General features: G+C 41.0%; 1 protein-coding gene and 1 long non-coding RNA gene across 2 annotated transcripts; both read left to right on the top strand.

The window, feature by feature from the left end:
- The first annotated feature begins 7,007 nt into the window (after window positions 1–7,007).
- Window positions 7,008–13,100, top strand: LOC117529137 (putative cyclin-dependent serine/threonine-protein kinase DDB_G0272797/DDB_G0274007). The gene is made up of 3 exons (XM_034191836.1): window positions 7,008–7,356; window positions 12,590–12,837; window positions 13,062–13,100. The coding sequence occupies exons 1-3, from the start codon at window positions 7,008–7,010 to the stop codon at window positions 13,098–13,100; spliced, it is 636 nt and encodes a 211-aa protein (XP_034047727.1).
- Window positions 13,101–17,966: 4,866 nt separating this feature from the next.
- On the top strand, window positions 17,967–19,355 carry LOC117529915. The gene is made up of 2 exons (XR_004566142.1): window positions 17,967–18,098; window positions 19,154–19,355. It is a non-coding gene; the product is annotated as an uncharacterized LOC117529915 (long non-coding RNA).
- Window positions 19,356–19,808: the final 453 nt, after the last annotated feature.

Below are 19,808 nucleotides of genomic sequence, written 5' to 3' on the forward strand. Positions count from 1 at the left end.
TTTAATGAAAGTAGATACTTATGCTATGTACAATGTAGAAATATTCATTACAGGACCTCTAATGATAAATAAGCAACAAATTAGTAACAATTCACAGTTTTTCTATATTTAAAATGTTCTTTATACAACTCCAATTCCAATGAAGTTGGGATGTTGTGTAAAATGTAAATAAAAACAGAATACAATGATTTGCCAATCTTTTTGAACCTATATTTAATTGAATACACCACAAAGACAAGATACTTAATATTCAAACTGATAAACTTTATTGTTTTTGTGCAAATATGTGCTCATTTTGAAATGGATGCCTGCAACACGTTTCAAAGAAGCTGGGACAGTGGTATGTTTACCACTGTGTTACATCACGTTTCCTTCTAACAACACTCAATAAGGGTTTGGGAACTGAGGACACTAATTGTGAGTGTCATAATTGGGTATGAAAGGAGCATCCCCAAAAGGCTCAGCCATTCACAAGCAAAGATTGGGCGAGGATCACCACTTTGTGAACAACTGTGTGAAAATATAGTTCAACAGTTTAAGAACAATGTTTCTCAATGTTCAGTTGCAAGGAATGTAGGTCATCATTGTGTAAATGATCTTACCGCGTGGGCTCAGGAACACTTCTGAAAACCATTGTCACTTAACACAGTTCGTCGCTACATCTACAAGTGCAAGTTAAAATTCTACCATGCAAAATGAAAGCCATACATCAACAACATCCAGAAATGCCACAGCGTTCTCTGGGCCCGAGCTCATTTGAAATGGACAGATGCAAAGTGGAAAAGTGTGCTGTGGTCTGATGAGTCCATGTTTAAAATTGTTTTTGGAAATCATGGATGTCATGTCTTCCGGACAAAAGAGGAAAAAGAAAATCCAGATTGTTACTAGCGCAAAGTTCAAAAGCCAGCATCTGTGATGGTATCTGGGGTGTGTTAGTGCCCATGGGATGGCCAAATTACACATCTGCGATGGCACCATCAGTGCTGAAAGGTACATCCAGGTTTTGGAGCAACACATGCTGTCGTAAACATACCACTGTCCCAGCTTTTTTTGAAATGTGTTGCAGGCATCCATTTCAAAATGAGCAAATATTTGTACAAAAACAATAAAGTCTTATGAGTTTGAACATTAAATATCTTGTCTTTGTATTCAATTGAATATAGGTTGAAGAGGATTTGCAAATCATTGTACTCTGTTTTTATTTCCATTTTACACAATGCCCCAACTTCATTGGAATTGGGGTTGTAAATGTGCTTTTTTGTATGCTATAGTTTGTATGTGTAAAGAATGCTGATATGAGATTTTAAACATAACCCATTATTAAAACACCGTGCTTTGGGTCATTGTCATGTTGGAAGACCCATCCATGACCCATCTTCAATGCTCTAACTGAGGGAAGGAGGTTGTTACCCAAACTCTCACAATACATGGCCCCAGTCATCCTCTCCTTAATACAGTGCAGTCGTCCTGTCCCATATGCAGAAAAACACCCCCAAAGCATGATGCTTCCACCCCCCATGCGTCACAGTAGGGACGGTGTTTCTGGGATGGTACTCAGCATTCTTCTTCCTCCAAACACGGCAAGTGGAATTAAGACCAGAAAGTTCTATTTTGGTCTCATCTGACCACATAAATTTCTCCCATGACTCCTCTGGATCATCCAAATGGTCATGGGCAAACTTAAGATGGGCCTGGACATGTGGTGATTTAAGCAGGGGAACCTTCTGTGCCATGCATGATTTTAACCCATAACGTCTTAGTGTATTACCCACAGTAACCTTGGAAACAGTGGTGCCAGCTCTTTTCAGGTCATTGACCAGCTCCTCCCGTGCAGTTTTGGGCTGATTCCTCACCTTTCTTAGGATCACTGATACGCCACGAGGTGGGATCTTGCATGGAGCCCCAGTCCGAGGGAGATTGACAGTCATGTTTAGCTTCTTCCATTTTCTAATAATTGCTCCAACAGTTGATCTTTTTCACCAAGCTGCTTGGCACTTGCCCCATAGCTCTTTCCAGCCTTGTGGAGGTCTACAATTTTGTCTCTGGTGTCTTTGGACAGCTCTTTGGTCTTAGCCATGTTAGTAGTTGGAGTCTTACTGATTGTGTGGGGTGGACAGGTGTCTTTATGCAGCTAAAGACCTCAAATAGGTGCTTCTAATTTGGAATAATAAGTGGAGTGGAGGTGGACTTTTTAGAGGCGGACTAACAGGTCTTTCAGGGCCAGAATTTCTGCTGATTGGCAGGTGTTGAAATACTTGTTTGCAGTAGTAACATGCAAACAAATTTAAAAAAATCATACATTGTGATTTCTGGATTTTTTTTTTTTTTTTTTTTTTTTTTTAGGTTATGTCTCTCACAGTGGACATACTCCTAAGATGAAAATTTCAGACCCTCCATGATTTCTAAGTGGGAGAACTTGCAAAATCGCAGGGTGTTCAAATACTTATTTTCCTCACTATGTTTGTGTATATACATATATATATATATATATATATATATATATATATATATATATATATATATATATACGAGGGCTGTCAATAAAGTTACGGTCCTTTTTATTTTTTTCAAAAACTATATGGATTTCATTCATATGTTTTTACGTCAGACATGCTTGAACCCTCGTGCGCGTGCGTGAGTTTTTCCACGCCTGTCGGTGACGTCATTCGCCTGTGAGCACTCCTTGTGGGAGGAGTCGTCCAGCCCCTCGTCGGAATTCCTTTGTCTGAGAAGTTGCTGAGAGACTGGCGCGTTGTTTGATCAAAATTTTTTCTAAACCTGTGAGACACATCGAAGTGGACACGGTTCGAAAAATTAAGCTGGTTTTCAGTGAAAATTTTAACGGCTGATGAGAGATTTTGAGGTGATTCTGTCGCTTTAAGGACTTTTCACGGTGCGAGACGTCGCTCAGCGCTCTCAGGCAGCGTCAGTCAGCCTGTTCAAGCTGAAAACCTCCACATTTCAGGCTCTATTGATCCAGGACGTCGTGAGAGAACAGAGAAGTTTCAGAAGAAGTCGGTTTCAGCATTTTATCCGGATATTCCACTGTTAAAGGAGATTTTTTTAATGAAAGACGTGCGGACGGGTCCGCGCGTCGGGACGCAGCCGCCGCGACGCTCCGCCACAGGAAAAACACCTCTGTTGAAAGCCTTAAGGACAAGTTGGAACATGTCCTGCCTGTTAAACAATTTCTCATATACTCACTCCACTGAAAGCCATCAAAAGCCGCCTGGATTTTACAAATGGTTATCAACACGGAGGTGTTTTTCCTGTGCCGCCGCACCGCGTCGGCTGCGTCCCGACGCGCGGACCCGTCCGCACGTCTTTCATTAAAAAAATCTCCTTTAACAGTGGAATATCCGGATAAAATGCTGAAACCGACTTCTTCTGAAACTTCTCTGTTCTCTCACGACGTCCTGGATCAATAGAGCCTGAAATGTGGAGGTTTTCAGCTTGAACAGGCTGATGACGCCGCCTGAGAGCGCTGCACGACGTCTCACACCGTGAAAAGTCCTTAAAGCGACAGAATCACCTCAAAATCTCTCATCAGCTGTTAAAAGTTTCACTGAAAACCAGCTTAATTTTTCGAACCGTGTCCACTTCGATGTGTCTCACAGGTTTAGAAAAAATTCTGATCAAACAACGCGCCAGTCTCTCAGCAACTTCTCAGACAAAGGAATTCCGACGAGGGGCTGGACGACTCCTCCCACAAGGAGTGCTCACAGGCGAATGACGTCACCGACAGGCGTGGAAAAACTCACGCATGCGCACGAGGGTTCAAGCATGTCTGACGTAAAAACATATGAATGAAATCCATATAGTTTTTGAAAAAAATAAAAAGGACCGTAACTTTATTGACAGCCCTCGTATATATATATATATATATATGAGAGAGAGCACATGCAGCATTTGGGAGGCTCTCCAAATGGGTATTTCTGAACCACGATCTCAGTCTCCAGACTAAAATCATGGTGTTCCAAGCCATCGTTCTCTCCAACCTCCTCTATGGTTCTGAGTTGTGGGTCCTTTTGTCGTATGAGTGACATAAAAAGGCTGGAGCATTTCCAACAGCAGAAAATCCATGCAATCCTGAAGATCAAATGGCAAGACCGTGTCTCCAATGAATCTGTGCTTCTCTGAGCCAGTCTCTCTAGCATCAAGACCACAATGGCCCAACATCGCCTCCATTGGGCAGGACACGTCAGAAGAATGCCCACAACCCGACTCCCCCTCCAAATCCTCTTCTTACAACTCGAATCAGGCACAAGAGCCAGCGGTGCACCTAAATGTCTAATTCGCAACCAACTGACAGCCATGCTTCATCACTGTAACATCGACCATGCCAACTGGGACACCCTTGCCGAAAACCGCACTGAGTGGAGGCGCACCATCCAATTTCTCTGGTTATCACAAGAGCTGGACATCAGCCATTTTCCGGCAGATTTCACTTTTAACAAGAGATTTTGTCATGGAAAGCCGCGCGGAGGCTTCGCGCGTCACGACCGATTCGCTGATGACGCGAGACAAAGGAACACCTCCGTTTCAGAGTGTTAAAGGACAAGTTGGGACATGCCTATCTCGGCTTTCAGTGCTTACCAGTCGAGTGAGTATAAGAGAAATTGTGGAGAGCTGGGCTTGTCCCAATTTTCACCGAAAGGGGAAAATAAGTATTTGACCCCCTTTCAGTGTTGCAGGTTTTCCCACCTGCAAAGAATGGCGAGGTCTGTAATTTTTATCATAGGTACGCTTCAACTGTGAGAGACAGAATAAAAAAAAAAAAAAAAATCCAGAAAATCACATTGTATGTTTAAATAATTAATTTGCATTGTATTGCATAAAATAAGTATTTGAACACCTACCAACCAGCAAGAATTCTGGCTCTCACAGACCTGTTCATTTTTCTTTAAGAAGCCCTCTTATTCTGCACTCTTTACCTGTATTAATTGCACCTGTTTGAACTTTTTACCTGTATAAAAGACACCTGTTCACACACTCAATCACACTCCAACCTGTCCACCATAGCCAAGACCAAAGAGCTGTCTGAGGACACCAGGGACAAAACTGTAAACCTGCACAAGGTTGGGATGGACTACAGGACAACAGGCAAGCAGCTTGGTAGAAGACAACAACTGTTATGATTATTTATTAGAAAGTGGAAGAAACACAAGATGACTGTCAATCTCCCTCGGTCTGGGATTCCATGCAAGATCTCACTTGGCACGGTAAGGATGATTCTGCAAAAGCTCAGGACTACACAGGAGGACCTGGTCAATGACCCTGGAGGAGTGGACCAAAATCCCTGCTACAGTGTGTGAAAACTTGATCAAGAACTACAGGAAACATCTGACCTCTGTAATGGCAGACAAATGTTTCTGTACCAGTTGTTAAGCTCTGTTTTTCTAGGGGGTCAAATACTTATTTTATGCAATAAAATGCAAATTAATTATTTAAAAATCATACAGTGTGATTTTCTGGATTTTTTTTTTTTTTTTAGATTCTGTCTCTCACAGTTGAAGTGTACCTATGATAAAAATTACAGACCTCTCCATTCTTTGTAGGTGGGAAAACCTGCAAAACTGACGGGGGTCAAATACGTATTTTCCCCACTGTATGCAAATCTGAAAATAAATGTTGAATCTTGAGGATCAGCTCAGTTCTGTCGTTTGTTGGCTGCAGCAACGTATCCCAGACCTGATTGGAATTTCTCAGTGCAATAACTGCAGTCATCACACACACACACACACACACACACACACACACACACTAGAGGATGACATTTTTCGGGAATTCCCGTGGGTCACGTGATTCCTGCAGGATTCCCGCGGGATGGGAGTAAAAATTTTATCAATCCCGTGATTGGGATGGGACGGGAATAAAAATGAACGGGAGCGGGAATGCCAAAAATAGTTGATGATTTTCGTCTATTTAAAACAACCAAAACGCCTTCACACCGGGTGCAATCAGATGCTACAAATTCGCGGGGGTCGCGTGGCGACGGACGCGCCTCCTTCGCCCGGTGTGTCGCTCTGCTTTTGCGGCAGAAATTCGCCCCGGTGCGTCATCAAATAGGAGGAGCTTCCATTTCGCTCGCCGGCTCCGGTTGTCAGTCAAGTGAACATGACGGACCTTGATCACACGGAGCGAGTTATTGTGGAAAGCTCCCACTACAGAGAGTATCATTATTTGCTGCAGGAGCTGTGTCTGGATGACGGCCGCTTTCTGTGGTCCTTCCACCTCTGCAGGACCCAGTTTGAGGACCTCCTGTCCCGTTCACGCGCGCACATGTAAACAATAAAAAAAAAAAAAGAAACTCTGCTGCCTGCTGTGGGACTGCAGCTCGCTCTTCCCCACAAAACTCTGTCATAATTGTGTTTAGAAACCAGTCACCATTTGTTTTATTATACATCTGTGTAGTTAATTAATAAAATATTCTCCACAGACGATTCGCTCGCGCGCGCGCACGTAAAAGAAAAAGAAACTGCTGCTCCCTCCAAAAACTCTGTCATAATTGTGAAATAAAGGACAAAAGAGACATAAGTCCTGCTCACAAGCTGCTGCCAGATACAGGACATGTTCACATCTTCAGTCAAACTCCAGACATCTCCACGTCACTACATATTCAGTCCCTGATTGATCATCACGGCGCGAGACATACGGGAGTGGGACTGATTTTGAGTGGGAGCGGGATGGGATTTATTTTTTTACTCCAGTGCAGGATTGGGACAGGATGGGATTTTTTTTTTTTTTTTTCTGGGAGCGGGATGGGACGGGAGTGAAAATCCACTCCCGTGTCATGCTCTAACACACACACACACACACACACACACACACACACACACACACACACACACACACACACACACACACACACACACACACACACACACACACACACACACACACACACACAGCTGTAATGGTTTCATTTTATTATGATTGCTGTAGTTCATAATTTTATGTATTTAAATTCTTCCTTGCAGACATGCAGCCTCTGTTAGTGAGTAAAGATGTTCTCCCCTGAGACTCTGGACCCACAGAACTCAGAGCCTCCAAACATTAAAGAGGAAGAGGAGGAATTCTGGGTAATTCAGGAGGGAAATCAGCTTTATGGGCTGGAGGAGCCTGATGTCACTAAGTTCCCTTTGACTGTTGTCTCTGTGAAGAGTGATGATGAAGAAAAACCACAGTCATCACAGCTTCATCAAAGCCAAAGAGATGAGAGCAGAGAATTGGAGCTTCTTTCTAACAACTCGACTGAACACAGAACACTGAAAATAGAAGCTCATGGAGATGATTGTGGAGGATCAGAACCAGCCAGAGACTCTGGGCCATGCAGTCATTTACAACAGACTGATGGTAAGAATTCTGGAGGTCATATCGTGCTTACATTTCAAGTGTGAGCAAAAAGGTGGAAACCCAGTGTTTGAAAGTTTGGAAAATAATTGAAAAATGTTTTATAGGTTTGAGAGTCATTTTTAAAATGCTGGTCTCGTGTTTTGACAGATGGAAAAAAAAATTGAATTTCTTCAAACTTTATTTTATATTTGAGTTTTCTTTAGGATCTAAAAGCTTCCCTGAAACTTACAGTCTTTCAGATTTCTCAAAACTGACAATTTAGTTTCTACTTAAATCCAAGCATAATGTGGGTTTTTGTTTTTTTTATTGCAAAACTACAGCTCATTTTAAAGGACATGTTGCACTGAAATCATAACAAAGATTTAGGCTGTTAGTGACCATCCGATGATCCACCGTGATTACTTTGTGCACTTCCGGTTTCAAAGTATACGGCATTCGCAACAAACAGCTACGGAGACTTCCGAAAACAAAGTACTCGTGAGTACTCGAGTGTTTCCAACAATGTGACGTGACTATTAGAAGCGTCCCAGCGTGCGCTTGAATGGATTGTAGCTGCTAACGTTAAGAATGGAGGCACAGATTAGTTACAAAGTTGACATACGTGTGATGTCATGTTATGATGGCTCGTTTAAGTTCATTTTGATGCAGCCACAGTAAAAGCTGCAGCTCTGAGAGGGTTGATGTGTACCTGCGGCCGTGAGTCATACAACCCCTGGCAGTAATTATGGAATCACCGGCCTCGGAGGATGTTCATTCAGTTGTTTAATTTTGTAGAAAAAAAGCAGATCACAGACATGACACAAAACTAAAGTCATTTCAAATGGCAACTTTCTGGCTTTAAGAAACACTATAAGAAATCAGGAGAAAAAAAAATTGTGGCAGTCAGTAATGGTTACTTTTTTAGACCAAGCAGAGGGGAAACAAATATGGACTCACTTAATTCTGAGGAAAAAATTATGGAATCACCCTGTAAATTTCCATCCCCAAAACTAACACCTGCATCAAATCAGATTTGCTCGTTAGTCTGCATCTAAAAAGGAGTGATCACACCTTGGAGAGTTGTTGCACCAAGTGGACTGACATGAATCATGGCTCCAACACGAGAGATGTCAGTTGAAACAAAGGAGAGGATTATCAAACTCTTAAAAGAGGGTAAATCATCACGCAATGTTGCAAAAGATGTTGGTTGTTCACAGTCAGCTGTGTCTAAACTCTGGACCAAATACAAACAACATGGGAAGGTTGTTAAAGGCAAACATACTGGTAGACCAAGGAAGACATCAAAGTGTCAAGACAGAAAACTTAAAGCAATATGTCTCAAAAATCCAAAATGCACAACAAAACAAACGAGGAATGAATGGGAGGAAACTGGAGTCAACGTCTGTGACCGAACTGTAAGAAACTGCCTAAAGGAAATGGAATTTACATACAGAAAAGCTAAACGAAGCCATCATTAACACCTAAACAGAAAAAACAAGGTTACAATGGGCTAAGGAAAAGCAATCGTGGACTGTGGATGACTGGATGAAAGTCATATTCAGTGATGAATCTCGAATCTGCATTGGGCAAGGTGATGATGCTGGAACTTTTGTTTGGTGCCGTTCCAGTGAGATAAAGATGACTGCCTGAAGAGAACATGTAAATTTCCACAGTCATTGATGATATGGGGCTGCATGTCAGGTAAAGGCACTGGGGAGATGGCTGTCATTACATCATCAATAAATGCACACGTTTACGTTGATATTTTTGGACACTTTTCTTATCCCATCAATTGTAAGGATGTTTGGGGATGATGAAATCATTTTTCAAGATGATAATGCATCTTGCCGTAGAGCAAAAACTGTGAAAACTTTCCTTGCAAAAAGACACATAGGGTCAATGTCATGGCCTGCAAATAGTCCGGATCTTAATCCAATTGAAAATCTTTGGTGGAAGTTGAAGAAAATGGTCCAATGAAGGCTCCAACCTACAAAGCTGATCTGGCAACAGCAATCAGAGAAAGTTGGAGCCAGATTGATGAAGAGTACTGTTTGTCACTCATTAAGTCCATACCTCAGAGACTGCAAGCTGTTATAAAAGCGAGAGGTAGTGTAACAAAATACTAGTGATGTGTTGGAGCGTTCTTTTGTTTTTCATGATTCCATAATTTTTTCCTCAGAATTGAGTGATTCCATATTTTTTTTCCCTCTGCTTGATCTAAAAAAGTAACCGTTACTGACTGCCACAATTTTTTTTTTCTCCTGATTTCTTATAGTGTTTCTTAAAGCCAGAAAGTTGCCATTTGAAATGACTTTAGTTTTGTGTCATGTCTGTGATCTGCATTTTTCCTACAAAATTAAACAACTGAATGAACATCCTCCGAGGCCGGTGATTCCATAATTTTTCCCAGGAGTTGTAAACGCCACCTGTCATTAACAGTCTCTGCTCGGCTTGAATTTAACACATCCGAAAGCTAAAAGAAACGGGAAAAGCAAACTGCGTCTTGTGCCCTCTGGAAACATGGTAAGAATTTTTTTGTCTCTGGAAAATAAACGTGCTATCAAACAGAATTTCAGACAAGATTATGTGACTTTTTTTTTTTATTTTTTTTAACGTAGACTTTGTTTCATTGGAAAAAAGACATTGTGGCTTTGAATGGATTTATAGGAATTTACACAAGAATGTGACTTTTTTACTATGTTATGTTATTGATATTTTACCCTGATTTTCAAAATATTCTGTAAGCTTTAGCTGTGATTTTTGAAATGCTTTAACAGTCTTTTAGGTCTTCATGAATTTCATGTAGTTTAATTGTTGTGAGTTAATACATAATTTGGTTTACAATTAAAAGAAAAATCATTCAAGGTCCAACTTCCATGTCATATTCTGTTATTTCAGCATTATCATTGACAGTTCAAATGAGGTTGAATCTAGGATTATTTAAATATGCACTTCTTTTGAGAGCTTTTCTTCCAGGAGATGCTGAAAATGTATCATTAGATACAAAACTAATTTGTTTTCTTTGGCTCTGCAGGCTCTAGACCCTGACTCCTGCAAATTTGGAACGATGACAACTGCTGCAAATAATATGAGACAGATATTGCACTTTTGCCTTCTTCACAGCCTTCTGATAGTCAGACTGTCCCTCAAAATAGCCAGAGAGACCTGCAGTTTGCCATTTTTCCACCTTCTCTCTGCCTGTCTGTAGCGTTGCCTGAGGGCATGGGCCGTGGCATTTAACCAGGGGTCGGATCTTAATTTACTGTGTTTTCAGCATATAGGGGCAACAGAGTCCAGAATTGCTTCGCATGTGGAGTGGAAAGAAGAGAGGATGTTGTCTGGGAGTAAAGGAGATACCAGTCCGTTCATGGCATAAAACTGAACGTCCATGAAGGCAGCAACAAAATTCCTTGCCATTGAGGAGGTGATCAAATAGCAGCGAGAGGCAGGAACGAGTGGCTTACCAGCAGATGGAGAGCAATAAATTAAAAAAATAACAGGAAAGTAATCTGAAATAGCAGTGTCTATGTTGTGAAGGGAAACTGAGAGCCTATGAGCCCATAATTGTAGATGTTATGTGAATTCATAAAGTGTTTTTGTAGGTTATGTCCCAGCGAGGCACCAATACATCTTTAGTCATGTTGGTGAACTGCTTTGGTGCTAGAAATTGGTTTACCGATTGTTTTCAAATGTTAAGTTCACTGTATTGTTGGTTGTGAGCTTCTGCCTGTTGGTACAGCGGCTTTGCAAACATTGCATGTTGCTGTCTTGCTTTGCAGTGTTTCTAGTGTAAAATACAGCAGACGTGATGAAAAGTTGGTCAGCCACAGGACTGCTTAATGCTCAGCTGTTTGTATGACTGCAGCTTTCGCTTTTTGCTATTGAGCTAATCAGTGCACAGTCGTGGGCTAGCGCCTCCCTTTTTAACTGCCTATTATTTGGGGATCTTGTCCGAAGTGCCACAAAATAGCATGGTACAGGTTAGCACGCCAACAGGTAACGGTATAATTTTGGCCGACAGTAGAGATTTGGACTCCACTGACTAATTGCGATAATGGCCGCAGAGTTTTTTGATCGAGGAAAACTCCTCTGTGAAGCGGCTGTATGTGTGTGTGAACTGTTTTGCTGCGGTGGAGATGAGGTGGCTGACTCTCAAAGCTGTTCATGTAAGTTTGTGAGACGCTGTTCTGTCACAGATATTTGCGACAAAATGGCGTTTATTTATTTCAGCTGACGCACTGGGGGAAGGCGGAGGCTCTGTTGCAACCTGAATCAAACATTTGAGAAAGCGCCACGTTTAATAACGCAATGTATTTTTTAACCGGAGCAGAAAGACAAAATCAGTCAGGTAATGTCAGTTTACCCAGACTGACATCAAATATGAGTAAATTAAGTATTTTTTATAAAATGTTTTGGTGGCTTCGTGCTGAGGTTTGTAAATGAGGAAGTGACCGTCCTGAAAGTGCTTCATGTATTCAGAACAGGCATGCCATCTAGTGTTCAAGAGATGAAACTTCAGCCGCTGACCATAAATTTAATTCTTTCACCAAAATATCGAATGTAGGCTTGTATCTTAAATGTACCTTCCAGCAAATTATACCAGTAATTTGAAGATCTGCACAATAAATGTTTTCAAAATTACATTATATATGTTTTTTTTTTTTTATTTATTTTGTTGATGATGTTATCAATTTTATTTATTTATTTTGATCAATTTACCTTCGCTAAGGGACCCATTCAGTAACACATTATAATTTTGACACTTAGGTTTATATATTATTTTGGTACCCGTTCCTAAATCTGGATGTGGAAATGCACAAAATAATGTGCCGACCGGGACTGCTTGGTGTAAACGGAGCTTAACAGTTGCTGTTTTAGTCCACAAAAAAACTTTTAGCTGCCAGAAACTTAATAGTCTTCCTGTTTCAGTGATAGTGGAAGAAGAAACTCACACAGCACTCAATTCTGATTGCTCGTGCAGCTTGTGTCCAGTCGAGGTAAAACATAAAAATAAAAAATTGTATCACCGTGATCCAATAATTTAGAACAAACAACTCACACAAACAGTATTTCACTACAGCAAAATTACAGACAGGATGCTGACATGATTGCCGGCAGCTTAGCCCTACGTCTCTCTCGTGAGACTGAGAACAGGTCCATTAGTAGTAGTAACAAAAATATGTGATTGAGGGGAAATGTAGTTCAATACAACAAAACCATTGTGATCATATGACATTTCATTGATTCTTTACAGACATGCAGCAGTTGTTGCTGAGTAATGAAGAAATTCTTCCTGAACAGCAGGAGTGGAACCTGAGTGTTGAACAGAAGGACATTAAAGAGGAACCAGAGCAACACTGGAGAAGCCAGCAGGGACAGCAGCTTCACCAGTCAGAGGAGTTTGATATCACTCAGTTCTCTTTCAAGAGTGAAAATAATGAGAAACCACAGTTGTCACAGGTTCATGAAAACCTTATTCATCAGAGCACAGAGGCTGAGCCTGTAGCCAGCAGCTCATCTGTACACAGAACACTGACGGCACAAACTGATGGAGAGGACTGTGGAGAACCACAACCAGCCAGCAAAGCAGGTTCATATAGTTGTTTCCAACCAGATACTAATGGTAAGAGTTCAGACAACTCTGAGACTCATGATCAGAAACTGACCAGAGACTTTAGTTCAAATTTTCATTGTCAGAAAAACAGGAATTTCTCTGTTCATCTTAGCAATTGCAGCATTATCAAGAATTGGCATCATTGCTGTGAATGTAGAAATGCATGTGGCCACATGAACTATTCAGATCAACACAAGGGAAAGCAAGCAAGGGAGAAACCATTAAGTTGCCCTATTCATGGTAAATGGTGGAGACAAAAGAGCACTCCAAACAGACAACTGATAATTCTGAGAGGAGAGAAACCATTTGGCTGTTCTGAATGTGGGCAAAGATTTAGACAAAAACACCATCTGATCAGACACACGACAATTCATTCAAAAGTGAAACCATTTGGATGTTCTGAATGTGGTCAAACATTTAGACACAGGGACCATCTGGACATACACATGACAATTCACACAGGACAGAACTAAACAGAAGAACACTCAGCTGGATAATCCACCAGATCAGCATAGTTCTGATCCTGGACTCCAGCAACAACAGCATCAATGGGCCAAAAGAAACAAGCGAAACTACACCACAGTTAATTGGACCATTGAAGAGAAAAAAAAGATCTTTCACTGCTTCACTTACTCAAGGCATGAGAAGTGGGGCAGAAAGAAAAAAGCAGTATTTGAGGAACGCATAAAAGAAGCGGATTTACCTACACAAAAGAAAGAAGCCACAACTACCGCAAAACTGGAATCGATTGCCTCACAGATCGCAAAATATCTGACGACTGAGGAAACAAAAAAAATAAAGGAAGAAGCCCAAAAGGAAGCGATAAAAGACTATCAGTTGCTGGATAAAGGGAAGCAACTACAGTTTAAAAGGAGTCAGTGGAAGAGGGAGGAAGAATGGATACTGTTGTGGGCAAAAGAATATGCCAAAATAAAATACCCCAAAAATCAGACAAAGACATCCAAAGAATGGCAAAAAATATTCCACCACCACTGCCCAAGTAAGAAAGACATCACTTGTAAGAATCTCACAACCCAAAAATCAAACTTTATCAAACAAAAACATTTCTCAGATAATGAAATAAAAACAATGCAACAGGAGGTTGAGAAAATGATAAGAGAAGGCATCTGCCCTCTGACGCAACCCATTACACCACCAAAAAATGATTGCCCTCAAAAAAAGTTTATCCCCGAAAAAACAAACCATCCACTGCCTCCCGAAAAACCGAACCATTTATTGCCTCCCGAAAAAATGAACAAGTCATTGCCCCCCCAAAAAACGAGCAACTCACTACCCCCCGAAAAAACGAACCATTCACCGCCTCCCGAAAAACCAAACCATTTACTGCCTCCCAAAAAACCGAACAACTCAATGCCTCCCGAAAAACCGAACAACTCAATGCCTCCCGAAAAACCGAACAACTCAATGCCTCCCGAAAAAACGAACAACTCAATGAATCCCGAAAAAACGAACAACTCAATGCCTCCCGAAAAAACGAACAACTCAATGCCTCCCGAAAAAACGAACAACTCAATGCATCCCGAAAAACCGAACAACTCACTGCCTCCCGAAAAACTGAACCACTCACTGCCTCACGAAAAACTGAACCACTCACTGCCTCACGAAAAAACGAACAACTCACTGCCTCCCGAAAAACCGAACCACTCACTGCCTCCCGAAAAACCGAACCACTCACTGCCTCACGAAAAACCAAACCATTTACTGCCTCCCGAAAAAATGAACAACTCACTGCCCCCTGAAAAAATGAGCAACTCATTGCCCACCGAAAAAGCGAACAACTCACCAGCTCATCTACAAAATAATTCACAGGTGCACACAGACCCAGAACAGCAGGAACTAGAAGAGGAATTGGCAAATAAGATTGAAGAAACAAGAAAAATGGACATGAAAGAGCGCCCAAAGCTGACTAAACTAAAAGAGAATAAAAAATTCAAAAATATCCTTCAAAAAGTTAACATAGGACTGACCAAACTGGTCCCAAGAGGAGCCACATTGACAGAGTTAAACTCTGTAAATTATGGAGCGGCATGGTACATACAAAGTAAATTAGCCCCACAAGATTTGGAGAGAAACAGTACCACAAATAAGAAAAAGAATATCATGCCACGATGGAAAAAGAAATTACAACAAAAAATCAGCTGCCTAAGAGCAGAGATCTCCCAAATGGCCACATTTTTGGGAAACAAGAACCACAAAAAGAATCTTCTAAAAAAAATAAATCGCATTAAAAGAAAATACAATGTTGAAGACAAACTTCTAGGTGGAAGGCTGGCTGAACATCAAGCCTTAGTAAAAGCTTTTGCAGCACAAATTAGGAATAAAGACAAGAAAATACAAGCAAAACAGATAAACAAACTATTTGCAACAAACCCCAGACTAGTGTACAGAAAGCTGGCAAATGACACAATAGAAGTACAACAACCACCTGAGAGAAAGGAAATTGAAAAATTTTGGAGACCACTCTTTGAAGACCCAAAACAACACCAAGAGGCTGAGTGGATTGAAAAAATACAACAGAAAAACAAAGACAAACAACAAATGCCAGCAATTGTAATCAATGAAGAAGAGATCAGAAAGAAAATGAGTGAATACAGTAACTTCAAGGCACCTGGCATCGACAAAATCCCAAATTTTTGGCTGAAAAGACTGACAGCATTACACCAACATTATGCTGTGGCTTTCACAAAAATATTGAACGGAGAAGAGGACACACCAGACTGGCTAACGACAGGGAACACAAGCCTAATTCCAAAGACCAAGGAAACACAGCTTCCCAACAAGTACAGACCCATCTGCTGCCTAACAACAACATACAAATGGCTGACAGGAATCATAGCTGATGCCATTTATGAACATCTTGACAATGGTGGCTACCTGGAAAATGAACAGAAAGGATGTTCCAAAAGAAGATTAGGAGCTAAAGACCAGTTACTGACAGACAAAGCTATCCTGGAGGACTGCAAAACAAGGCAGATGAACCTCAGCATGGCTTGGATTGATTACAAAAAGGCATTTGACAGTGTACCACACTCCTGGATCTTGAGGTGCTTAGAACTATACAACATCAATGAGAAAATAAGAACCTTCCTGAAAGCACAAATGAACAATTGGAACACCACCATCACCCTCAATCACACAGAGGGACAAATAACAATCCCAGACGTACGAGTTCAGAGAGGGATACTTCAAGGAGACAGCCTTTCACCTCTCTTATTCTGCTTAATCATGGACCCGCTCAGCAAGATCCTGAAGGAGCAAGACATTGGATATGACTTAAGTAAAGACAAAGGAAAGGAAAACCAAAAACTTTTGAACCATCTGTTGTTCATGGATGATTTGAAAATCTATGCCAACACAAAAAACGGACTCACTCAACTCGTGGAAACTGCCCATAAGTTCTCAAAAGACATTGGCATGGAATTTGGACTGGATAAATGCTCAAAATGCACAATGACAAAAGGAAAAAAGACAAAAACCGAAAACATACAATTGGATGAAGGGAGCTACATTGCAGACCTGGCTGCAGACTCCACATACAAATACTTGGGAATTGAACAAAGTAATTCAATTGAACACAAGAAAATGAGAACAAAAACAACAAAAGAATACCTAAACCGCTTAAAAAAGATCTGCAAAACACAACTGACACCAAAAAATAAAATCACAGCCATAAACCAGTTTGCAATACCAGTGGTGACCTATGGATTTGGCATAGTGAACTGGCCACAATACGAACTTAACAAATTGGACACAAAAACCAGAAAAATGCTCACCCTCCACAAAATCACATACAGAAATCAGTGCATGGACAGAATATACCTACCTCGCAGAGAAGGCGGTATGGGTCTTACTGAAATCAACCAGGCCTACAGAGCATCGATAATAAGTATTGGCCAGTACTTAAAGAGCTCTGAAGAAGAAATCCTAAAAACGGTCACACAACACCACGAGGCCATAAGTGAACGGACCTCAATCACTAAACTGGCAAAAAACTTTGGCGGAGAACTTCTACAAGAGAGAAAAAGCAACAGTCTCACGCCTGCAACAAAACTTGCAAGACAGACCAGAGAACAATACTGCAAAAAAGAAGGAAAACATCGAGTGGAAAGATGGAAACAACACAAAAGAGCCGGACGTTTCCAAGAAGAACTCGAAAAGGAATACATCGACAAAGTTGGATCAATGCAGTGGCTAAAAAATGGAAAACTTGGTTTTGATGGAGAAAGAATTCTGATTGGAGCACAAGATCAGGGACTTCTAACTAATGGCTTCAAAAAAATGGCAGGGATCTCACAAAATGATAAATGCCGATTCTGTCATACAGCTGTTGAGAGTGTAAACCATCTAACATCAGCATGCCAGATCCTCATGGCAGATGGGCATTATACATCCAGACATAACAAGATCTGTCAATATCTCCACTGGAAGATCTGCAAGGAACTGGAGTTGGAAGTCAAAGAACATGTCTGGGAGCACGAGCCAACACCAGTCTCATCCAATGGAAAAATAATGATCTTCTACGACAAAGAGATCCCAGCAGGAAGACACATAGAAGGAGGTGCAATCAAACCTGATATTGTCATCTGGAACAAGCAAGAGAAAACAGCCAAAATCATTGATGTGACAGTCCCCAATGACTACGGCCTGAATCGAGCTGAAAGGGGAAAGATCTCAAAATACCAAGACCTAAAAAATGACCTAAGAACAACATGGTCATTGAAAGACATCGATATCATTCCAGTTGTGGTAGGAGCAACAGGCCTGATGAAGAAGAACCTGAAGAAATACCTTGAGGCAATCCCCGGTCACCCAAGTGCACATGAGGTGCAGTTGTCTGCGATTAAGGGAACGATCACCATCTTGAAGAGAGCCCTTGGATACAATGCCAGATCTGGTTAAGATAACTATAGAACCTAGGATGCAACTTTAGACCCCAGGTTTGGGGCCCATTGCATTCTACTAAAAAAACATCAAAGATAAATGAAAAAACAAAAGACAGAAACCATTTAGTTGTTCTGAGTGTGGCAAAAGATTTAGGAAAGAGGGCAATCTGAATACACACATGATAATTCATACGGGGCAGAAACCATTTGTTTGTTATGAATGTGATAAAAGATTTGGACAAAAGGTCAATCTGAACATACACAAGAGAATTCATACAGGGCAGTATGAGGACTCCTCACTGTATGAGGACGTTCAGTGAAAACAAACCCTAGCTAAAAACTCCACAAAGCAAATATGGAAAAGTCAAAAAATGGCAAATTGTACTGGCTGGATGTCTCCCAGGATAAAAAGGTCCCCAAATCATGCCTAGGCACCAGGGTGTGTGAGGAAAGTAATGGTGCAACTTCTCTTAGTGCTGCAGGGAATGATCTCCCCTGCGAGAGCACTCAACTGGATAACCCATCAGATCAGCATAGCTCTGATCCTGGACTCCAGCAGCAACAGCCTCAAAGGCCAAAAAGAAATCTACGAAAATACACCACTGTTACTTGGACCATTGAAGAGAAGAAAACAATCTTCTACTGCTTCGCTTACTCAAGACATGAGAAGTGGGGCAGGAGAAAAAAGGCAGTATTTGAGGAGAAGATAAAAAGATCCCAGCAGGAAGACATATCGAAGGAGGTGCAGTAAAACCTGATATTGTCATTTGGAACAAGCAAGAGAAGACAGCAAAAATTATTGATGTGACAGTCCCCAATGACTATGGCCTGAATAGAGCTGAAAGGGAGAAAATCACGAAATACCAAGACCTTAAAAATGATCTACGAATAACGTGGTCATTGAAAGAAATTGATATCATACCAGTCGTGGTGGGAGCAACAGGGCTTATGAAGAAGAACCTGAAGAAATATCTTGAGGCAATCCCTGGTCACCCAAGTGCCCATGAGGTGCAGATATCCGCAGTTAAAGGAACAGTTACCATCTTGAAGAGAGCCCTCGGATACAATGCCAATAATGATTAATGATTAGGATGTAACTGTAGACCCCAGGGTTGGGGCCCATTACACTCTGTAAAAAAGAAATTGAAGAGAAAAAAAAAAAAAAAGGCAGAAGCCGTTTGTGTGTTCTCAGTGTGGTAAAACATTTCGGAAAAAGGATAATCTGAACATTCACATGAAAATTCATACAGGCCAGAAACCGTTTGTGTGTTCTGAGTGTGGTAAAAGATTTACAGAAAAGGGCAATCTGAAGACACACATGACAATTCATACTGGGCAGAAACCATTTGTGTGTTCTGAGTGTGGTAAAAGATTTAGACAAAAGGGCAATCTGAATATACACAAGCAATTTCATGCAGGACAGAAACCATTTGGTTGTTCTGAGTGTGTTAAAAGATTTGGAAACAAAGGCCATTTGAACAGACACATGCTTGTTCATACAGGTGATAAAAAAAGGAACCTTCTTCGAAAAATCTATCGCATTAAAAGAAAATACAATATTGAAGATAAACAACTGGCTGCGAGGCTGGCTGAGCACCAAGCCATAGTGAAAGCATTAGCCGCTCAAATTAGAAACAAAGATAAGAAAATAAAGGCCAAACAGATAAACAAGCAGTTTGCAAACAACCCTAGACTAGTCTATAGAAATATGGTAAATGATACAGTAGAAGTACAACAGCCACCTGAGAGAGAAGAAGTTGAGAGGTTCTGGAGACCATTGTTTGAAGACTCTAAACAGCACCAAGAGGCTGAGTGGATTGAAATAATAAAACGGAAAAACAAAGATAAACAGCAAATGCCAGCAATGATCATAACTGAAGAATTGATAAGAAATAAAATTCATGAATATAGTAACTTTAAGGCACCTGGCATTGATAAAGTTCCAAATTTTTGGT

Source organism: Thalassophryne amazonica, chromosome 17 (genome assembly GCF_902500255.1).
Source record: "Thalassophryne amazonica chromosome 17, fThaAma1.1, whole genome shotgun sequence".
In the NCBI taxonomy this organism is placed as follows: Eukaryota; Metazoa; Chordata; class Actinopteri; order Batrachoidiformes; family Batrachoididae; genus Thalassophryne; species Thalassophryne amazonica.